General features: G+C 51.8%; 1 protein-coding gene across 9 annotated transcripts in view; it reads right to left on the bottom strand.

Moving 5' to 3' along the window:
- Nucleotides 1-799: 799 nt before the first annotated feature.
- DLGAP4 (DLG associated protein 4) overlaps nt 800-22,758 on the bottom strand; it is a 156,122-nt gene continuing 134,163 nt past the window's right edge. For all 9 annotated transcript variants that reach the window (XM_054644551.2, XM_077187360.1, XM_077187358.1 and 6 more), the window contains 6 exons: nt 8,930-9,291; nt 7,557-7,648; nt 6,734-7,143; nt 4,797-4,888; nt 3,497-3,649; nt 800-2,424 (listed from right to left, as the gene is read on the bottom strand). In XM_054644551.2, the coding sequence (XP_054500526.2) occupies nt 2,209-2,424; nt 3,497-3,649; nt 4,797-4,888; nt 6,734-7,143; nt 7,557-7,648; nt 8,930-9,291 (1,325 nt within the window). In that variant the 3' untranslated portion in view covers nt 800-2,208. The remainder of the gene's footprint in view (nt 2,425-3,496; nt 3,650-4,796; nt 4,889-6,733; nt 7,144-7,556; nt 7,649-8,929; nt 9,292-22,758) is intronic.

Below are 22,758 nucleotides of genomic sequence, written 5' to 3' on the forward strand. Positions count from 1 at the left end.
TCTTACACATATTTATATGTATATGCATATAGAAGTATGTAACTCTACCTCTGTATTTGTGTATGCATTTTAATACATGTAGAGGAATTTAAAGTATTGTATTAATTATAAGATACAAAACCATATTAAAATTAATTAATTTTTGCATCTTTATAAATTCACTTACATGTTAAAATATATGCACATATATATATATATATATACACACAAATCCATATTATATAAGAACATAAATATTACGAGCAAGCCCAGCCCAGGGCAGCAAGGAGAGCTTGACCACTCCATGAACAGCAGCAGGGAAGAGTAAATGATAAAATAAATAAATGAACTCCCACATCTCCTTGGTGTTCTGTTTCTCTGCCAGTGATTCCTAAAGCTGCATCTGCCCCAAAATCCGATAGTGCAACCCAACAAAGTCTCTGCCCCCACAGAATCTTTAGGTTTGAGAAAGGCCTCCAAGAGGAGTCCCAGCTGCTGCCAAACCCTGCCATGCCCACGCACCACCAGGTGCCACCTGCACAGACCCTTCCAACACCCCCAGGGCTCGGGACTCTCCCCCTGCCCTGGGCAGCCCTGACCACATTTTCCATGAAGGACTTTCCCTCAGTATCCAATGTAAACCTCCCCTGGAGCAACCTGAGGCTGCTTGCACTTGTCCCCTGAGAGCAGAGCCTCATCCCCAACTCCAGCCCAATTTGAATCCCAGCACAGCCAAGCTTTGGGAATTCTATGGCTGGGGCAGAGACCTCAGAGCAGTGTTCATGGACAGCCCCAGACAGCACACAATGGGCAGCAGGCATCGTTCAGGATTTCACTTTTATTTATTTTTTGCCTTCTGGATCACCAACACTCTCACTGAAACCACTGGGATTCCACCTCCACCCCCATGACAGTAGCACACAATCTCCCAACTTGTTCAAACGTGTGAAGAGGAAAAAAAAAAAAATCCCCAGCAAGATCCCTCAGGATGGGACAAAAACCTTCTGTGTGAGAGGGTGGCAAAGAATCAGGGGGTGGCAGCTCTGGCTCTGAGGAGCCAGACCGGAAAGGAGACCTACAAAGGGGAAGAAAAAATGGGCTAAAAAATATTTAGCAATCCTTCCTCTACCCAGAGAGCAGGGAGATAAGGAAAAAATAGTCATCTGCTTACACACAGGGTATATATTTTTACACACACTTGGACACACATCTAGATATAGTACATGTAAAAATATATGCTATACATCTGCCCACCCCCGCGGTGGCGTGGGCAGGATCCGTGTGTAGGAATTACTATACAGGTACTACTAAGTGTATATGTGCATATGTACACCCTCCTGTCTCCTCCTGGACACGCTGACCCCACAGCCCCCGCTGCAGCAGCTCCTCTCTCCACCAGCCAGCCAAGGACAACGGTGTGGGAATGGGAAGAGGAGGGAAACCATAGTGATGTGCTCGTGCTCTGTGCTCCTTCAGCTCCGGCCCGGAGCGGGTTCCGGCTCTCGGGGTCCCCTGCGCCAGGTTTATTGCACATTTTGCTTCTGGGCTGCATTTCAACCCCACATTCCACAGCCCCGGCGTCCTCTCCCTCCAACAAGCTGAAGATAGGGCCCCCTGTGCCCAGCCTCCCCCACCCCAGCATCCCCCTCCCAAGAACACAAAGCCCAGCAGGCTGCTGGCTGGAGAGGGCAGCAGGAATGACACACCACAGGTGTTCTCTGCGGGGACAGGGGGGTCCGGACACGGGAACCGAAACCATGCAAAGGGTGGGAGAACGGGAGCAGGAGGAGGGAAAAATAAAGGATGAGAAGGGCAGAACAGATCTGAGGAGGAGGAAGAACACAGCATGGCAAGTGCTCAAGGCTTCATGTTTTCTTGTCCTCTTCTTGTAAACAAGCTAATAATTCTCATGAGATAGAACAAGTAAAAAGACTGAAGTTCCAAGTCGAGGGGCTGGAGTTCCCAGGAGTCTGTCCAGTCCATTCAGCAACACCACAGCTGGGGAGAAAACGAGGGGCATTTTTTCTTTTTTTTTTAATTTTTTTTGTTTGTATTTTTTTTTTGTTAAAATCTTCATTACTTAAAGCTGAGAGAGAAAAAAGCCAACTCAGGAGCCCTTTTCAAGGATGGCTCATTGTCTGTAGACTGAATAAATCACACTAGTTTCGAGAGAACCTTTTTTTTCCCATTTAATGACTTATAAAAGCCGCGGGCTGGCCGTGGCTGGGCTCAGAGGCGGGTCTGGGCCTCGGGGACGTAGATCTCGATGCTGTCGGCGCTCTCGGTGGCCGAGTTCTGCCGCACGGAGGCCGCGCGCTTGGCCGCCATCAGCCGCTTCCGTGCCTCCTGCCGCTGCTTGTCCGAGTCGGAGCCTTTGTCCCGGCTCAGCTGCGATTTGGACTTGGCTGGCTTCTTTGGCACTGGAGGGGGTGGCTTCTTCTCTTCCTTTAGGGAGACAGTAAGGAAAAACCCACAACTGATACAGATGTGCGCGGCTGGGCGCCGGCTCAGCCCTGGAGGGACTGGGATGGTGCTGGGGAGAGCAGCTCTGCAGCCAGACACCCCTCAAATCAACTGCCCCTGTTTCTATAAGGAGCCATTTTGCATTTCACAGAATCACAAAATGTCCTGCATGGGAAGGGACCCACAACAATCATGGAATCACAGAATGGTCTGGGTTGGAAGATCACTCAGTTCCACCCCCTGCCATGGCAGGGACACCTTCCTCTAGACCCTGTCCAACCTGACCTTGGACATTTCCTGGGATGGAAGTCCACAATCCAGGGGCTGACGATCCACAACCAGGATGATCAAGTCCAACCCCTGCATGGACACCTGCAGGACAGACACCCTGTGCCTGAGAGCAGTGTCCAAACACTCCTGGAGCTCTGGCAACCTCGGGGCCGTGCCCATTCCCCGGGGAGCCTGGGCACTGCCCAGCACCCTCTGGGGGAGAATCTTTTCCTGTTATCCAGCCTAACCCTCCCCTCCATGCAGCTTCCATGGTACAGGATTCTTCTGGAATGGCCTGGAGTTCAGAAATTGTCTGGTTCAGCTGCAGCTCAGAGCACAGCACAGGCAGCACGTAGACACAACTTCACGTGGAACTACAAAATTTTAATAAGCCACCGTGCCCTGAGTCACAGTCCTCCCTACCCTTACTGGCAGAGCCAGGACCTCACCTCTCCTGCATTTTTCAAAGGTTCAACTTGTTTTTCACATTACTTGGGCACAAGGGATAGTTAAATCCATCTACACAGTGCTAGGAATAGTTGAGGCCCCTGCACCACTGCCCACCACTCTGGGCTCTCTCCATCCAACACCTTTTCCCCTTGCACAAAACTGTTCCCACTATTACTCAAGAGGAATGGCCTTGGCGCCTTACAAGGCAGTGAGATGACCAGTGCAGGATGGCAAAAGCCCTTGGGAGCATCTGTTTGCAGACAAAACCAGACCTCAGGTACCGCAAATGTGTACAACAAGGTGCTGTGGCCACTCCCCAGTGCCCCTCACTCACCTTTCTCTCCGGTGTCTCTGCCAATTGCCAGCTATTAGCTTTGAGGTGGTACAGCTCGTCAAACTTCATGCTGATGTCTTCAATGGACAGCTGGAGGAGATCCCAAAATCCAGCCAAGTCCTGGGCTGTGGGTCTGGGATTGGCATTAGGGTTCTAGAAAGGGAGAAGCATTAAAAACCCCATTTCAGAGAGAATACACCCAGCAGAGCAGCATGAATAGCACCTTCACCCCTTTTATGTCTGCCTGCAGCCAAACTCAGTGAGAAGCCACAGGAGACAGCGGCCCTGAGCATGGACACACAAAGCCATCATTTACAGCCCAAATAATTTCTGCCAAGCTCAGGAGGCAAGTCCTGACTCCTTGTAAGCACTCCTCCTTACAGCAGAGTAATCCTGAACCAGACACCCAGTGCTGGCACTAACCCCACAGCAGGAACCTCCAACAGTAGGTGCCCAGCGTGGCAATCAGAGTGACAATGCTGTCTTCTTACACAGAGACTGCCATTTCAGGGGGGGAATAATGGAAATGGATACCCAGCTCTGATGCCTGGATGTGCAGCACTCTAAGGAGCCAAACTGAGCTTTCATGAGCAAAATAATTTTGCTACATTTCTGCCCAAAACAACCTGAAAGCATCAGTACTTCTCAGGCTGAGTTGAAAAGTTTTAAGTAGCTTAAGTTTCTTCCAAGAATAGAATTTTCCCAGTTCCCAGACAGCTGAACCACCACCACAGACCCTGGAAAGCATGGGATCAGATCCAAGCAGCTCATAGAAAGCTCTGCTGGTGCTGCTGCTCAGCTGGGATCAGCACTATACCCCCTCCTGCTCCTTAAGTCTCTCCAAGATTATTTTACATCTAAAGAGGAATTCACCCCTGAGGAAGTTTGCAAAATCCATATTACCATAAAGCTTGAGGGGAAAACTAAACCACAGATTCCATCAATCCCCATTAGCCAGGTCAGCTCTGAGCAAGGGCAAAGCCCTGCATTCCCTTTCAGAGATCAATTCCAGTGGCCTGGGGACAGTGTCACCAGCCACACACGCAAAGGGAGCATGTGTGGTCAAGAGCAGACCTTTCAAACAGGCCCCCCTATCCAGCCCAGCCTCAGGGGTTTGCCTCAAAAAGCCCTTCAGAAGCAGGAGGCCCCTCTGTGCTAACCCAGCCTTTCCCCAGCTGGCACTGCAGGCTGTGGCTTTGTTTTCACAGGGACTGCAGCCTGTTAACACTGACCAAGTCCTTGTTGTGCTGTTCAAAGAGAGGCATCCTCTCAGAAACCAGGAAAAGAGATCCAGACTCACCAAGTTTTGCTCACAGAGGCCATGGAATTGCTGGAACTTCTGTGACATTAGTAACTGTGCACTGCCCACTGCACTCAGGACTTTTCCTAAGACTGTGAGGGACAAAAAAAAAAAAAAAAAAAGAGGAAATAAAAAGACCTGAATTGAATAGACTATTAATTGTAGCAATGAGCTCCAGCATTTCTGGAGCAAACACTGGAGTCATCAGAAAAGGAATTTCAGAGATCCTCAAGGCACCAACTGCTCTCACGAACTACATTTGCAACTACATTTGTCTGCCATTGCTCCTTCTGGCAGGCCAAACACAGACCTGGCTGAGGACATTACAATATCCAAGCTGGCAGGGAGCTCCTCAAACTGCCCTCAGCCCCTCAGAGAACCACCAGCACCACCTCAGCAAAGTCTGCTGGCACCTGCTTAGTGATCCCAGCCTGCTCTCCCAGCCCTGCCCAGGGGAAAGGTGACAAAGGTGACACAGGGACCACTCTCCAGCCTCCCTGTACCAGCAGGGATTAACACCCAGGCCAGGACTTTTAACACTCAGGACTTTATGCTGCTCTTAATGGGTTTTCCAAGCAGCCTCTGGGCATGGACACGTTCCTCTGCTCATTAGAGAAAATACAGCCTGGGCTTTTCCCTCCCAGAGGGAGGTTCAGAGTCCCAAGCCTGCAAGCTGCATCACCAACAGGGACCACTGAGTCCTGCTCCTGCTCTGCTGCTGCCCTGAGCCTGCTCAGCAGATCCTGGCTGGATGAGCACACCCTGGGCTCTCCCACCCACCAGGGCTGTGGTTACACAACCAAGCAGCCTGCTCCTGGCACACAGAACAATGCCATGCAGGTCTCGCTGTCTTTCCACTGCTCCTGGCACACAGAACAATGCCATGCAGGTCTCGCTGTCTTTCCACTGCTCCTGGCACACAGAACAATGCCATGCAGGTCTCGCTGTCTTTCCTTGCCACAGGTCAAGCCAGGCCAGCCCCAAGGCAGGGAGATTCCCTGCCAGGCAGCACCTCAGGGAATCAGATTAGGGATTAGCTCCTGGATACCCAGCAGTGACAGTGAGCTAAAACTGAGCCTCACCTTTGTTTCACCTTTCTCAGGTTTTAGAAACATCAAAACCAGGCTCCACACAAAGACCCTGCCTTTTGCAGCCTTGACTCCTACTCCTGTCACTCTGTATGCACCAGAGGCGTGATTCCCACTGCAAAAAGCCCAGGGGTTTTGCCAAGGCATTTGAAAATAGAGGAACAAGCCTAGCTGGGACTGAACCCCATAAAATCAACTGGCCTCTTGCTCCCTGTTCCATGCTTTTGGTGTACCCAGCACAAATTCAGTGATGCTTTCCCATGTGAGGAAACCTCTTCTTTGCTTTAAAAGACCAGTTCACCAACTGAACTGAGCAAACAAGCTCCAGAGTTGTGTTCCTTCTGCCCCACTGCCAGCTAAGGTCTCCCCTGCCTGTTTGAGGGTAATGGGTGAGGCAGGGAGATATCCCACAGCCTCCCTAAAAGCTTTTTCCATTTGACCTTTTTTAAGATTAAACCAATTTAAGCTTTTAGCAGTTTTGAGTGGTCAGAAGTCACACCATGCCCTGTACATCTTTCATGCTGCATCACAGCATTATGTTGTACTCCATTTGCTACAGGAACTACATTACCCTTTCCAAGGAAAAAGCATTCCTCATCTCATCCTCATCTCCATGCTCTGGCTCTGTGGGCTGTCAGCAATTTCACAGAATGGTTTGGGAGGGAAGGGACCTTAGAGCTCATCTCATTCCATGGGCAGGGACACCTTTCACTAGACGAGGCTGCTCCAAGCCCTGTCCAACCTGGCCTCGGACACTTTCAGGGATGGGCCAGCCACAATTTAACCGACCCAATCCTCAGCTCCAACTCCTTCTTGAGGGAGGAGCTGCTGGGCGGGTTCCCCACCCACCTTCCTCAGAGAGATTGTTCTCTTTGGTCTCCTGGTCCATCTGGCGGCACCAGCCCTCCAGGCGCTCGGTCTCTGCCTGCAGCAGCTTCAGGAACCAGAAGCCGTCCCGCCGGCAGGGCCCCGCCTGCGCCGGCTCCGACGGCGACGTGGAGGAGCTCTCGAGCCAGGGGTCAGGAGGAGGGAGAGAAGAAGGCTCCAGGGCCGGGTCGTTGTTTTCTCCATAGGAGAGGTTTCTCTTAATCTGTGAGGGCTTGGCTGGTTGCCTGGTGGAGGCATCAACACCAACAGAGTTGTTGTGCTGGGGGCACTCAGCGAGGCTTCTCTCAGATGATTTACGGCTGGAGTTATTGGGCTCCTGTGTGTCAGAGTCTGTGTCCTGTTTGGAGGACATGCTGCGAGAGTGGCTGTTTCTGCAGGGATCAAAAGCCATCGTTCAATAGGGCTCAGCCTGGCTGGCCTTCCACACCGACAGCAAAATCCATGGGCACAGCAGAGCCCCCCCTGCCCCTCCTCACACACACTCACAATTACAAGGTTGCCTGCTTACTGCAGCCGGCCGTTCAGACGAGAGGCTGACGCATGACTATAATTACAGCCCGGAATTTTTTAATTTTTGATTTAATTTCAACCTCCCATTGATTTGGCTGTTAGAGAACAAATGCTTTAATGCTTTTTGCAGCGGGTGTGCACTGTGGAGGAAGAGTTATCCGTGGGCCCCATTCAACACCACTCACTGGCACAAAGCAGGGCAGAAGGCCTAAGCACAAGTGGGGGAGGCACCATTTAAAAGAAAAGGAAACTGCACAAGTTGCGTCTCACTTACCGCCACTCGTCCTCTACCTGTACCCCGATGGACTGGAATTTGGTGGCTGGTGGAGGAGGCTCCTCTTTTGCCACTGGCTGAAGGCAGTCAACCTTATTGAACAAAAAAAATACAGACAAAAACAGACAGAAGAACTTGTGGCTGGAATCCACGTTAGTAGATAGACCAGGAGTGTGCACACACAGAGCATGCTGACACCACACAGGAGGGCTGGCTAAGGACAGGCACGAGGCTACTGCTCAGCTCTGCTCCCACCTCAGGAGCAGGGCTGTGTCCTGCCAGGCTGCTGCCACCACCTGTGCCAGGAGCCCTGGGCTCTGCATGGCAGTGCCTGTGGCATTCCACACAGTCAGGCACCACGGCATCCAAGGGAGGACAGCAAGGTGATTGAGACTGACAGCAAAGCCTCTCTCCCAGGGATTGACACCCTCCATGGCTCTGGATAAGAGGGTTAGAAGGTTTTAGGAAAGAAATCCAGGTGACTTAAGAACCAGCTCAGAAAAGGAAAAGCAGTGGAAGGCAGTCAGCCTCTCCAGTGGATTTCCCTCCCCTCGCTGCCCTTTCAGGTGTTCTGTCCCACCAGCTTTGCTGAGAGCCCCTCACTGTCACCTGTACTGAGCTGGCCTTGCTGTAAAGCTGATGGAGAACTCATTCAGCACACACAGAACAGCTCAAAGCTTAGACCCTGCACTTGGAGCTGCCCAAGCTCCCCTCTGCTGGTAACCAGCACCTGGGACAGAACCAGAGCTCACAGCCACCTGTGACTGAGAAACCCGTCCCAGAGGATGCATTCTGCTGACTAAAGCACCAATTTACACTACTCACTGGGCTCTCATTTCACTGCTTTATCCACAGCTCTTTTCCATCTATTCCCACAGTTAAATGCTTCCAGCAAGGGAAGCATCAACCTGCTGGGAACATGGGGTAGCAAGGAATTGCACCCTCCTGCCTGCAGCCCTGGGATCATTTGGCACTGCAGCAGCCCTTCCCACATCGACATCAAGGAGAAGGGCCCACCTCTCAGGGGAGAATTGTCCCTACAACCATGATGGACAAGAAGCAGACTGATTAGAAGCAACACAGAGTACAGGGCACAGGCAAAGCAGCAGCAACAGGCCTCTTCAGAGGGACTCACCCAGTTAACATGGCCCCTCTGCTCTAGAAAACATTTCAAATTTGTACTGAAAGAGCTTAATCCTTTTGGGGCTGTTAAGGGAAAGTGCTGTTGTCTCTCACCCTGGGAACACAGGCAAGGCAGTGAGTGTCCCTTGCTATTCTAAGTGAGCTCAGATGCACACCTGGTCAAGCAAAGGCACATGCTAAATGGATGGGGCAAGGACATTCCTTGGGACAAAGAACAAACTATTCCATACTTGTATTCCTATAGATGATAGCTTTCGTTTGGGGATATTCTCCACTTTAGGCTCTTCGTTAGTCAGAGTCCCTTTGTCACTTTTCAAAGTTGCATTTTTCTGAGGTAACTCTGGAGTGTCTCTGGCTGGAGTCACGACGCTGCCCCTGGTGACGCTGGGCGTCCTGGTGCTGTCCAAGCTGTCTGAGGAATTGCTGAGCCCCGACTGGCTGGTGACCTCACTCTTGTGGTCCTGGCTGTCCAGGTAGGTGTCCTGGGCTGACTCAGTGCTGCTCTGCACAGTGACAGAGATGAAGGGCTTGGACGTGGTCCGAGGTGGGACGGGAGGTGGAGTCTTTTTATATGCCACTAGGCATGATGAACCTGCAGGGACGGAGGGGGACAACGGAGAACGCAGGAGACAGATTGGAGGGAAGGAGATACAGTGGAAGAGAGAGAAAAAGCAGGTCAGTCACAACATCCAAGAGGAGCCTCCGAGCAGCAGCTGGAGGCAGAGGTGCAGAACCAGCCCACAGGCAGCAGCTCACGCTGGGGACCCACACCAAAGCATAGGGGAAGCGAAGGCAGAGCCAGAGCTAGCTTGCAAAAGAAGTCAAAAGGAATACCATGATGTGTGGAAATCTGGAAATGGAGAAGAGGGATAGAAAAGCCTCCCAAGAATGCTACAGGGTTTGGCAGGTGTAAGCTTCCACAGTGGGGAAATATTCTTTGGCTAAACCCTATGTTTTAGTGTCCTAGAACAGCCAAGTGTCTCAGCTCTTTGTCCCATCAGTTGACGAGTTTCAATGTCTGGATCAGGGTGATGTTTTTTCCTATAAAAATGGAAAGAAGCCATAAAAATTGTTAGATGTTGATGGCAGGAACACACATTTGAAGCCCCTGACAAGCCCAGCTGCTCCATGCCAGAAGAAAAGGCATTATCTGGATGCAACAGCCCAAGAGTGGTGAGGCTGCTACTCCATGGCCCCAGATCCAAGTGGCAGCAAGGCTGGAGACGTGTGCCCAGCAGACACAGAACACACATATCCCACCTGTAGGGATAGATACGTGGCTGGCTGCACAAACCCAGACAGCAGCCACAGCCCCAACCTGCTCCTGTCTCTGGCTAGCCAGGATGGAAGTCCACCAGTGAAAATACATGTAAAATACAAGTAAAATCCATGTGGCTGCTGCAGCAGCCATGTTTAGGCTCTCAGTCTGCCCAGGATATACAAGCCCCTGAGGCCAAAGTCCCACTCCAGGTGCTGTGCATGCAGGACAGCTGCACTGGGCAGGGCATGGCCAAACACACTGAGCAGCCACCTTCCTACACACACCTGATCCCTTTCCCCTCCTATCCATGCACTCTCAGTCCTCCCCAAGTCACTAGACTCCCTTTCTAATCCTACCTCCACCTCTATCCTACCACTAGACTCCCTCTTCTTATCCCTCCTGCCATTAAGTCCTGTGCAATCCCAAACTGGTTTTCACCTGCACCCCATAACACATCCCAGCCCTTGCCAGCAGTCTCCTTAGTCCCAGAGATCTGCAGTTACTCCCCACTCCACACCTGCCTCACCATTTCCAGCAGAGCCAGAGCCAGTTCTGAGCATCCCTGGGAGCCACATTCCCTGTGGGGCAATCAGAACTGCCCCAGGAGCCTTACTGACACTACGTGGACATGCCTGCACTTACACATCCCACGATCTACCATATTAAGAGCTAAAGCTCCACTTCAAAGGAGGACCTAAAAGGGAGGAATCACAGAGGAGGAGATCTGTGTTTCCAGCAGCATTTCTGTGCCCAGAAATGCTGAGCAGCACCACAATGGTTCTGCTGGCAGAGGAGAAGTGAGAGGCCTGTGCAGGGCTGCCAACCCAGCTGTCTCCAGCCTGCATCTGCACAGGAGCTCAGAAAGCACCTAATGCATCCCAGTTCCCTCAAGCCACTACACTAAGTCCAGCACAAACTGAGCAGTGTCCTGATGGCAGAACCCACCACCCTCTGCCTCACAGGGGTGAGGGGTAACCACAGTCCCCCTGCCAGAGCTGCCTGACGTGGAGCATCACCTCCAGCAGCAATTCCTTGGCCCAGTCTCACGGCCTGACTCACACAGCCCATCTCAATGGAGCAGTGTAGGAGCAGCCTGACCAGAGCCATGGCAGGGGGCACTCCCTGGATCAGCTGTGCCTACACCCCAAAACAACAGGTTACTCTGTTACTGCACCAGGGCTACAGCAGCCACTGGCCAGGGCAAGCCAGAGCCACCCCAGCTGGCAGAGCTGAAAGCATGGCACATGTCCCTTCAGTTAAATCCCTCCACATGGCCCTGCTCTGCTCCAGGCACAGTGCCCAGGGTGCCCTGCGACCCACAGCCCCTGTGCCACTGTCCGGCTTGGACAGCCCTTGGTGGCTTGGCTGGCACAGCCACAGGAGCCCAGCCCAGCTCCCCAGCTGCTGTGGGCACTGCCAGGGCTGGGGACAGGACACTGATGGCTCTTTGCCATAGAACAGCCTGGCCAGGCAGAACAAGGGGAGGGCACAGCAGCACAGAGCTTCTGGGGCAGATCAGTGGTGTCCAAGGCCAGGCAGCCAGACCCAAAGTCATTGTCCACCTACCAACAGACAGCACAGACACTCTTTGTGCTGCTCTGCTAAAGGGGGAAACCACAGTACCCCCTTGGCACGTTCCTGGGATCCCTTTGTGCCACCTGGCTTGGCTGAAGGGCAGCACAGGCTTTGCTGGAAGGGAAAGGCCCAGGAGCAACAAAACACACCCCTGTCCATGTATGTGTGCTCAAAGGGTTCATTGCCTGAGCTACTAAAGTAAGTCTAAGTAAGGCTCTAAGAAATATTGCAAATGACAAACACAAAAGGATCAGGAGCTTTGAACAACTGGGCATGCATTAGTTAGTGCAATTGCAAATTAACCCCACTGAAGCCCTCTGCAAATATAAAACAGGACTTCTGACTGCCCAGCAATCTCAGAAACCACACCTTAGAATGGGCTTCAAAAACCAAAGTCAGAACAAGCCCATCCAGAAGAGTCTGTCCTTGGCTCTCAGCACAACACTGAGCTAAGGGTCAGTGCTTCCTGCATCTGTGGCAGGAGACAAACCCTGAGGAAGACAAGAACATCCCAGTGCTTCCACAGGAGAAGCAGGGAGCATTCCCTCCTGGCTCTGAGGCCAATCCCACCGGTCAGGAGCATTCCAGTTGCTGACTTACCCCTCCAAAGGGCTACAGCTCAGCAGCCATGATCTGCTCTGGATTTGCTGAGGTTACTCACAGCTTGTGCTGCAATGTAGAACTACAATTCCTGTGGGCACTAGAGCAGGACCATCAGCTCAGTTTGCTTAGGAACATCATCCCTGCTCCAAAAAGTGTAGAACAACAGGAGAACATGGAAATCATGCTTAAGCTTCCAGTTTTGCAGCACTAGGCTTTTCCTGCTCACAGGATTTTCTGAGGCTTATTTCAGCAAGCAGGTGGAATTCACAGCATGCTGTGGATGATTGATTTTGGGGAGGAGGATGTTTGTTTATAATCTTTCTTCTGTAATTATTTTTAGAAAGCAGCATGCTTCCAAATGAACACCTTGCACCTGCCCTCAGGGGCTTGGGCAATGGCCACAGATGCAGCCCTGGGCAGGGGAGCTGTTTGCAGAGCCTTACACTGGAGAGTCCTCTGCACCCTCAAAATCCAGCTGGGCATGCTGGGCTCCTCTCCCTCTCCTTCCAGAGGTGCTTGCTTCTTGGAAGACTAAAAGTAGAGTCACAAGAGAATGTGAAATCCAGCCCCAGTTCCCCCACCAGGCTGGTACCTGCTCAGTACCTGGCAGCACCACCAGGGTCACAGCCAAGGTATTTGGGCTCAGATTTAAGCACCACAATTGCCCTCAAGTGTGTCTGGCCTCAAGTGCCAGTGCTCTGTTGCTATTGTTGATTCAGTACAGCCTGGTGACATTTCCAATCCTTCCAGGAACTTCAAAGACCTTCTCAAACCATCTTTATTTTTGTTAAATCACCTCAAAGGCCCCAGCCAGAGTCAGCTGAGGAGGCAGAGTCAGCTGAGGAGCTCCCCTGCCCTCAAACATCAGGGCTGGCTGCTATCCCTGTCCTGCTCCATGCATCCCCCTTTCCCCTCGGGAAGGGCTGGAGGAACGACCTCATTTCCTCACACAGAAAGCAGAACACTGAAATAATCTCTCCTACAAGGCAAGCTCATTTGCCTTTTAAATAAAACAGCCATAGAATAATCTTGCAGCAAATGGCATCAGTGGCATTATTCCCTTGGAGATCCCAGCTGCAGGGCTTTGGGCTGGCCTTTGCCATAGGGTGTCCTGGCTGGAAGGAGCTGCTTTGGGAGGCACTTTCCAACAGCAAAGGGAACTGGAACAGCTGCATTCCAAGTGACCTGACCTCTGATTTTCATCAGCTTCAGGAACACTTCAAGGTTGGAGCTGTAATGAACTGTAGGATGTTTTCTTTGTAGAGAGTCCAAGTGAAAATGAGCCCCAGGGACAATTCATACCCAAGACAATATGGACACATTGATTTTATGGGTCACAAGAATCAATTCAGACCTGATTGTTCTCCTTCTGCAGGTGAAGATACCTGTACCAGTTAGAGGCACTGCTAAGAAGCCTGCTCAAATTTTGTTAGTCAAGAGGAAAATAATACAAGTTAGAAATCATAGAGGCTTGGGTTGGAGGGACCTTAAAGCTCATCTTTTTCCTACCTCTGCTATGGCAGGGACACCTTCCACTATCCCAGGTTGCTCCAAGCCCTGTCCAGCCTGGCCTTGAACACTGCCAGGGATGGAGCAGCCACAGCTTCTCTGGGCACCCTGTGCCAGGGCCTCATCACCCTCACAAAGATAATTTTTCCCCTAATATCTAACCTAAATCTCACCTTTTTAAAACAATTTCTGCTTGTTCTATTACTATCTGCCCATGTGAAAAATCACATGGCTCCCATGTATTTCCATCTAGACACAATGGGAAATGCCTGTGAAGTGCCACCTCCTGCTCTGACAGAATTAATGTCTTTAGAGAGCTGGAGGAGATTTAAAAGAAGTTTTATAGTGATTAAACAAAACTCCCAGAAAACAAAGTCAAGTGACTGCATTTGTTCAGAGAGGCAGTTTATGGAAATGCTATAAAATACCTCAGTGCTTTCCCTTTGTGAATGTCAGTAGCAGTGATCTTTGAAAAACTAAAAATCTTACCTTGATACTACACTGAGTAAGAGACACACACGAGGGGCTGTGGGAGCCAGGATAGGGCTCTGGGCTCTCCTGCCCAGGGAAGAGCCCTCTCACCTGTTGTGACAGCCCTGCATAAACCCAGCCCAGACACCATGAGTACTTCTGAAGGAGGTCAGAGGAGAAACTCAACACTCCCCATCCTCAGCTTCCAGCCCCAGCATGGCTGGAATGGCAGCTGGGACAAGGGGACCACTGCAGGCCGGTCACTTCTCCCACCATGTTATCCTCTTGTTCCCAGGACAGGGCCAGGTCCTGGGCTCTGCCACCCTGAGCCCACAGGGACTGCAGAGGCAGGAGAAGCCCAGCAGGGTCAGGGAGCAGAGCAGAGGGCAGGAGGGATGCAGCAGGGACAGAGGAGAGCAGAGGGGCAGCAGGCTGGGGTCACACCCTGCCCCTCCAAGGCAGGAGTGTCACTCCAACCACTGCAGCTGTTCCCACCAGCAGCTACAGAAGATGAGCAGCCCTCACTCAGAATGACACCCCAGAACACTTTTCCTAACCCATGGGAAGTGGCTATTTCCTCCTGAACAGCATCAATTCATTGGTGGGAAAAGCACAGAGAGGGGAGATGCCATTCCTGAGTACCCCTGCTCCCACAGAGGCTCCTCTGGGAGCAGCCTCCACCCAGCCCCACACTGCAGCTCCCCTGGCACAGCTGGTACCAGGCTTGCACACACTGCCTTTCAGCAATCTGGCATTTTGTTACAGAGAGAAATAAGTTGTTAGCTTTAAGCAAATGGCCTCCTCCAAGCCCTCCCTGAGCAGGCAGAGAAGCTGTCCCAGCACTGTCAGACCTGTGCCAAGCACACGGCCATGGCTGGGAGAGGTTTGTTACCCATTGCTCCTGTTCAGGTCCTGGCCACAGCACTCCTGCACACCCCAAAGGCTCTGCTGGCAGGACAGTATTTTATCATCCATGTATCCATCTGGCACTTGGTGTCAGGAAAAAAGGGACTGCCCTGCACTTGCCTGACCACTCCAAGTACAGCACGTTCCTGTGTATCACTGGAATGAAAGAACTGGACATATCTGCAGAAAAAGGACTTCAAACTCAAGGGAACATCTCTCAAATGTTGCAATCAGAAGCAAATGCAGAAGCAAAGGCTCTCTCTGAACATCAGCTGTGTTTGTAGGCCAGCAGTAGAGCTCTCATCCAGAAATGCACCACAAAATGCTCTGTACAACCATTTGTGCTCTCTGATCAGCCGTGACTGAGATGCCCTCAGTGAGAGCTGCAGCCCTGCTCACCTCAGAGCCACCCCACAGGGTGCCCAGGGATGCCTGGGGCAGCCACAGGGGCACTCAGGGCTGCATGAGCCCCAGCAGCCAGCTCCAATCACAGATCCAACCACAGACCCAGTCCCTGTACTTTGGGAGGGAACATTTCACCAGAGAAGGAAAGGCTGAGGGCTGTGAACTCTATACATGAGGGACTTTGGATTTTTCAATGATTAAGCATCATGGAGATGCTCCAATTTGGAATTCCTGAGCACAGAAACGATAATAAGCACTGATATACTGAGAGCTATTACACTGGGAAGGCAAAGCAGGCTGCTTTTTTTATAAAAAAAAGCCACTTGTAGAAGGTCACCAATTTAAAAGAGGCATGAAGCAACAGAAGACACACCCCAAGAATGCTGGGGTTAAAAATAAGGTACCTCACTGCTGGCTCCTGACAGATCTGGCCAGCCCTCCTTTCAGCAGAGCCTGCTGCAGAGTCAGCAGGGACACAGCAGATGCTGCAGGGGACACCAGGCACAGGCACTCCCAAAGGCAGCTGCAGCAGCTGACACTGGGGCTGCTCTGTGTGCCACAGGAGACACTGGCATTTCTCCCCACCCTCCCCAAAGCCATTGTCAGGGGTTTTTAAGCGAGTTGAAGCCATGGTGAGCAGCTCCACCCTGCTCCAACCACACATCCAGCAAGTGTCCCTTCTGTCCTGCGGGCTCAGACAGGTCTCCAACCCAGCCAGCACAGGGCAGCAGCCCAAAGGAGCATTCCCTGCCTCTCCCTGCCCCAGGTGAATTCATCAACAACCAGCAAGGCCCCCAAGCCCAACCATTCTGCCTCAAGGAGTCACCAGGTGGGAGGAGAAAAGCCATGAGCTGGTACCAGGAGGAGCAGCCTGCATCTCTGGGTGAGGGTGCCTCATCCCAGGGATGGGTGCCCTGCCAGCTCAGTGCCCATTTAGTGCTAGCACACACTTCTTCCACAGAGGGGCTGGGATAAGGTGTGGTTTCTGAAGCTCCTCTGCTCTGTGCTGGGCCCCAGGATGGGCTGATCCCCCTCAAAAACACTCACTAATGAGGGCTGAGGCCTTTCACACCAAAGAGGTGAAGCAGCACAGACAGTGGAGCCCTGGCATCTCTGATCAGCACCACACTTCTGCTGTTCACCCAGCCCAGGATCCCACACTGTCCTGCAGCACCTGCACTGTCCAGGTGGGCACAAGAGAGTCACCAGTGCCTCCTCCTGCTGCCACATCCTGCCTGGCTCCTCCAGCACAGCCAGGGCTGCCAGAGGAGCTGAGAGCCCAGCCAGGCAGGCCTGGAGCTCAGTCCTGGTGGCCAGGCACAGCCCTGCACACAGGCACCCTGCAGCACAGCAGGGTGGGCAGAGGCCATGGGGGCAGGGCCAGTGGAATTCTGATCTCATGCAGGTTTTGTAGGAGCACAAAGCTCCAGGCAACAGGAGCTCAGCTGGGCTTTAAGGCCACCCCATTCCTCCCTGCTGGCCTTTGTGCAGAGGATGCAGAAATGGGGTCCCACAGTATTAAGGAGCACCAAGTTGGGAGACCCAGGACTTGCTGCATCACCCACAGCCTGTTTGTTTGCTACAGACTCCTCTTCCTCACTCCAGGCCTTCCTCACTCACAGCTCCAGAGGGCTCTGAGCCCTGGCAGCACAGGGGGAGGGAGCAGGTCCCTGGCTGCAGCAGTGGGGATGTCAGGATGGAGGGGTTGGAACCTTTCTGTGCACACAACTGGAACATGGGAGAACAGAGAGAACCCACACTGCTGCTTTTCCTGCCTCTGCAGAAGGCAAGGAAGCCCTGCAGACACCCTGCCTACACATCTGCACTGAACAGCCTCAGCAGTCCTCTTCAGAGGGCCATCAGGAAGGGCTCAGCTCTGAACCATCTGTGCCACAGAGCATTTCCAGAGAGAGCAGGCACTTCCATCAGGCCCTGGCACTGGAACAGGGCACATGGACCTTCCTGCAGCCAGGGGCAGGTAAGAGAATGCAGGACTGGACAGACTGGAGCACACAGCACCTCACGGAGCCTGCCCAGCAGCTCAGCACCCACCACTCCCAGGAGATACCAGACCTACATGGAGCACAGCTTAAGGACCACGTGTCAGCCACAAGCTCCTCAGACAGTGAGACAAGCTGTGCTGAAAGGTGCTGCCACAACAAGAGCAATCCTTTCTGCTGAGGCACTGAAGCATCATCCACTTCACCTGCCTGATGCAGGGTCCTGTGCCTGCAGCATCTCATCCAGATGTGGCAAATAAAGCTCAGCAGCAGCACAAGGAAGTGTCCCCTGGACTCAGGCACACACACAGGTGGTCAGTGCAGCAGCACAAGCACACAGTGCCCAGGGCAGCTCGAACAGCATGAGCCAGCAGCTCAGAGACAAGAGGGACCTGCTAGCACAACAAGAGAGGGAAAACACAACTGAAGATATGTAGAGATTTGCATTCCAGAGAGTATTTCCCAGGAGTGGCACTTATTGCAGGCAGGCTCCATCCCTCCTTGCTTTTAAACACTTTTAAACACTTTCTAAACATTGAGTGGCAGTCCCAAAATGTCGGTTCTGTCACTCTGGAGCTGCAGGGTCTGTTCTGCCAACTGCACTCTGAGCTTTGTGTCTGGGCTGGTTTGGGCTCTGCAGGCTTGAGTGTCTCTAGGATGTGCCAGACCATGGAACCAGGCAGAGAGGGGAAGGGAACTGGGTGCCACAGGATTCCTGTCCCACAGCAGTGACCAGCCCCTGTGTCCCTCTCCCTGTTAATTGCTGCCCTTTCTGCAAGGTTTGCTCAGGGTTATCCAGCACAGACATGGAATTAGGGCATAAATGTGAACCAGACAGGAATTAGCCAGTGCCACCAGGTCACAGGCTGCTCCCCTATCCCTCCTCCACGTGGGATGGTTTCCAGCTGCTCTGCAAAGCAGCAAACTGCAGGGAGGAGGGGATGCTTTGGGAGGGTCCATGTAAGGAATGATGGCAAATCCTCCATGCACCCAGTACTGCAGCCACTCCTAGGTGCACCAAGGGTATCAGCATTAATCATCCATGTTTAGTGCAATTAGGGAGGTCTTGTTAGTTTTTCTCTAAGCTAGCAGTTTCTAGAATCTCCTGCAGAAGTAAGTTCCACCAGCTAATGATGCACTGCATGAAATATCCTCTCCCTTCACCATCACTTCACTTCAAGCACTGCCACATCACTTGGAGGATGGCATATGTGGATGCTTTTAACTCACTTCCCTGCCACTGCAGAAGTCCAGGGAATCTCAACACACCTCCTCAAAGTCACAGCCAGTCAAAATCCATATGGCCAGAAATGGCTGGAAACCATGGCAAACCAAATCTCTTCTTATCTGTGTCAGAGCTCAGCAGTTGAAACAAGCTATTTTAGGTTATGCTGATTGCTGAAGCCCAAATCCAGTCACTCCCAAGCATCTGCTCACGTGTCACAGGAGACATCTCAAGCTCTCCATGCACAGGCAGCGAGATGCACCTTGAGCACAACAATAAGTGCAATATCCCAGGTGCTGCCATCTCAGAAAGGTGAGTGTGCCAGTCCAGCAGGGCTGAACAGCACTGAGACTCCCCACATGCCTCCCTCTCAGCCCAGGCACCTCCCCCAGCCCACCAGGAACCTCTGCCCAGGACTTTGTGACAGCGCCAGGAACAGGAGTTGCTCCCCTACAGCAGAATCACCCCCAAAGCTGTGGGACAACCAAGCCCACAGAGGGGTCCACAGAAGGTTTTGCAAACACTGCCCCGCTGCTGAAGCATTATTGGCACATTCCCACTTATGGACAGTCCTGGAAGCAGAGTGGAGGGGTCACCATCATTTGAAGTGTGCCACTAAACACTGTTCACAGAAGAGCTGGCCAAGAGGGTGCTGAAAACACTGATGGCAGCCAGCAGCTTGTCAGCACAGAGTGTGATAACAGGAACAGGCCTGTGCCGATGGCAGCAATCACTGAGCTCCCCAGCACAAATGGGGCTCCCAGGGAATAGCTGCATCCCCCAGAACATAAGTAACCAACAGTCCTGCAGCCCACCTAAAATTCTGAGAAATTGCCACCACCATCACTGCCAACAAACCCACCCTCAAGGTAAGAATTAATTTCTCCATCACTTTGTTCAGCATCAGGGTTTTTATCACCGTTTTCAGTTACTGTATCCCAAATTTTACCTGATGCAGGAAATCTGCTACTCTCCCTTGCTCACAGGAAGATATTCCACTGTTTTAGGCAAGGACAAGCATTTAGTGATGCCACCAGAGGAGCAGCAGAGGTGGTTTTCCCAGGACATTATGAAAAACCTTCCCTCCCCACACCCAGATGACGAGGGATTCTTTGCAAGCTGAAAACAAACCCCACCCTGTAGCCATAGGGCCAGGGAAAGCACACGTGTCAGCAGCTGAGGAGACAGCACTGAACAAACTCTGCACCTGGGACATGGGAAGGCATCAGGCTGGACTCATCTCACAGTGCAAAATTCCAGCCTTTAGTCAACACTCTTTCCACTTGGACAGTGGCTGTCAGGCAGCCAGCACCCAAGATTTACATCTCCTAAGCTACAATCATCAAGAGGCTTTAATAGCCAGATTCAGTTGAAGCTATTTCCTCCCTTAAGTATGTACAAACCAAGATGTGGCAACATTATGCTAATAGTGAAGAATCAAAGTCAAAATTGCTGGGAAACTTCTGTTGGCTGAGGCACAGGACAAGCTTTGCATGTTAGAGAAAGCTACTCCATATTCTATTTCATTGTTTAACATGGCATTATCCATAAGATTAAAAAAAAAAATCACATGAACAAGCGCAGAAAAGACTGTAGCAGGCTGCTCCCTCTCCATTAGCATTAAATTTGACAGTGGTTCAGCTATTGCAGCACAGTCTGGTCTGATCTGGAGAGGAAGGGAAGTCCTCAGACTCGGAGCAGACAATTAAGCAAATACTCCAACCTTTTATTCCCTTTGGTAGGGTGCTAGGAAGCTTTGGAAAGCTGTGCTCATTGCTTGGATTGCCCAGGGCTCCCAGCTGAACTAACCATGGACCCTGCAGAGCACAGAGCTCTGTGCTGGTGACAGAGGCACACAGGAGCAGAGCCATGTGTCCCCAGTGCCACTGCTCATACTGCTCTCCCAGAGGCCAAGAGTCCCCAGCTCTGAGTACCTGAGAATTCCAAGTGTCACAAGCAGTCCCTGAACAATGGATACAAAGGGAGGGGGTATCTGGAGCAAACCCAGCACTTTCTACAATATTTCTGCAATAGCTCATTTCAGGAATTGAGCAGGATTGACAAGAGGAGCCACTGTGCAACTCCAGCTCTGAAATCAGAGAGCACAACAGACCCCAGGCCTGCACACAGAGCCTTCTTCTGGGGCTCCAGTACCTGTGGCCTACAAAGCTCCCAGCCACCACCAGGTCCTCATCTTCACAGCTCGCTCTGCTTTTCCTGCAGGCTCCAAAGCACCACATTCCTGCTTCACAGGCCTCAAGAGTCCCCAGAAGCTTTCAAGTTCAGAGCCCAGACCACCACTTAGCCACAAGTATGGGTAGCAGGTCTGGATTCAGGGTGCAGGACCTGTTTGCCCACAGCCCAGCCCCTCCAGCCTGCAGAACCTGCCATGAAGGAATGCCAAGGATCTGAGACTTTGCTAGGAAAGGGACACAAGGGAGAGGCCAGAGCCCAGCTCTGCCCAGCACATCCAGTGAACAGACTCAGTTCTAGCCCACAGAGCTGAAGGCACTGCCTTAGTCATACTGTTCCCGTGGCACTGGGACCTACTCCCTTCTGTCCCCTGTCTGGAATCCAGGATGTGACAATGACTCCCTGGCCTTCCAAGGAGGGTTATCAGTAAAGCCCAGCCTCCAGCAACAGCATTAAACATCACCAGAGCACTCCCTGCTGCTTTCAGGAACCTACTCACTGTGGAACAGACCATTCTCCTGCCTTGGCAGTTATTGTCAAAAGCCTTCTTGGCTTCATTTCCCACCTTGCTTATATTTATTCCTGTTTCCAAATGAGTGATCTCCTCTCCCTCCACTCCTTTCAACTTAGCAGTTGTGTAACTCCAGCTACAAAATAAAAACCATCCACACCAAATTCAGAAATCTCAGGGTGTTCTGCAGGATATTCCAAAAAGCTTCCTCCCAGGAAGCTTTTCTCCTTCCTCCCTTCACCTGTAAACACCAAATACCAACCAGCAGGTGAAGAGAGGCATTTTGGCTTTTCCTGATCAGTGGCTCAGCACTGGTAGAGGGTGAATGGCAGGATAGGGATCATGTAACAAGTGATTTAGAGTGGCTTAAGGAAGGTGATGAGAATGATCCAGACAGATCATGTTTTGAAGGTGCTCCTGAAAGAGACAGTTAACCAGAGGTGTCTTTGGAAGAAGCCACTCCTTGCTCAAGCACAGCAATGGGACCTTCCCACAAAACAGTGCTCACTTGGTCTCCCAGAGCCTGCTGGAAAACACACCAGCCCAGCTATTCCATAGTCCAAGGAGCTCTAAACAGATCAAGAGCAGCCTTGAAAGAAGCCTATCCACAATGCCCCTCTTCTTGCTCATCTGCAGCACTCCCTCCCAGCATGTTCCAGGTGCTCTGAGGCACCTGCACCCACAGCAGGCACCACAAGGAGCACTGGGGTTCTCAGGAATGCAAAGCCCCTGCTTTGGCAGTTCTGAAGTGACCTAACCAGGAAGCACAGTGGGGCCACAGCAAAAATGTGGGATCTGCTGGACTCAGTTTAACAGAAAACATCAGTTCAAGGGACATTGCAGATAGGAATTTATGGGGCTCTGCTTACAGGTCTGCAGAGTTACAGCCCTGCCCAAAAGCTGTCTGCCAGCCTTTGAAGGCACTGAGAGGTTCAGCAGGCTGGTGATGTTCTAACCATGTCCATACCCATCCCTTCCCCTGCTCCCAGCCCAGGTCCCAGGCAGCTCCTGCTCCAAAGCACACAGGGCAAGTTCCTCCTGCAAGGGCAGATGGAGGCAACAAATCAAACTGCTCCTTGCAGACACCTCCTCACCCAACCAAGGCCATAATGGTTTTGGAAAGAACCAGCTCAAGATTTCTAAAACTTGACTACTAAGAGCTACACACCAAGGAAAAGATGGTGCCATCAGTTCTCCAGGAAAAATCCCATCTCTACACTTCTCTGAAAATCCCAGCCAAACTGCAAAGATTGCCCAAGGCTGCAGTTATTCCTCCACTTGGCCAACTCCCCACACTTGGCCTGGGAACAATTTTAGACTTGGAATGCATTACTGCATTCAAGCAGCCACTCCTTGTCATGCCAGTTGTCCAACCCCCAGACCAGCTGGAGGATGAAATT

Source organism: Agelaius phoeniceus, chromosome 17, assembly GCF_051311805.1.
Source record: "Agelaius phoeniceus isolate bAgePho1 chromosome 17, bAgePho1.hap1, whole genome shotgun sequence".
NCBI classification, from domain to species: Eukaryota; Metazoa; Chordata; class Aves; order Passeriformes; family Icteridae; genus Agelaius; species Agelaius phoeniceus.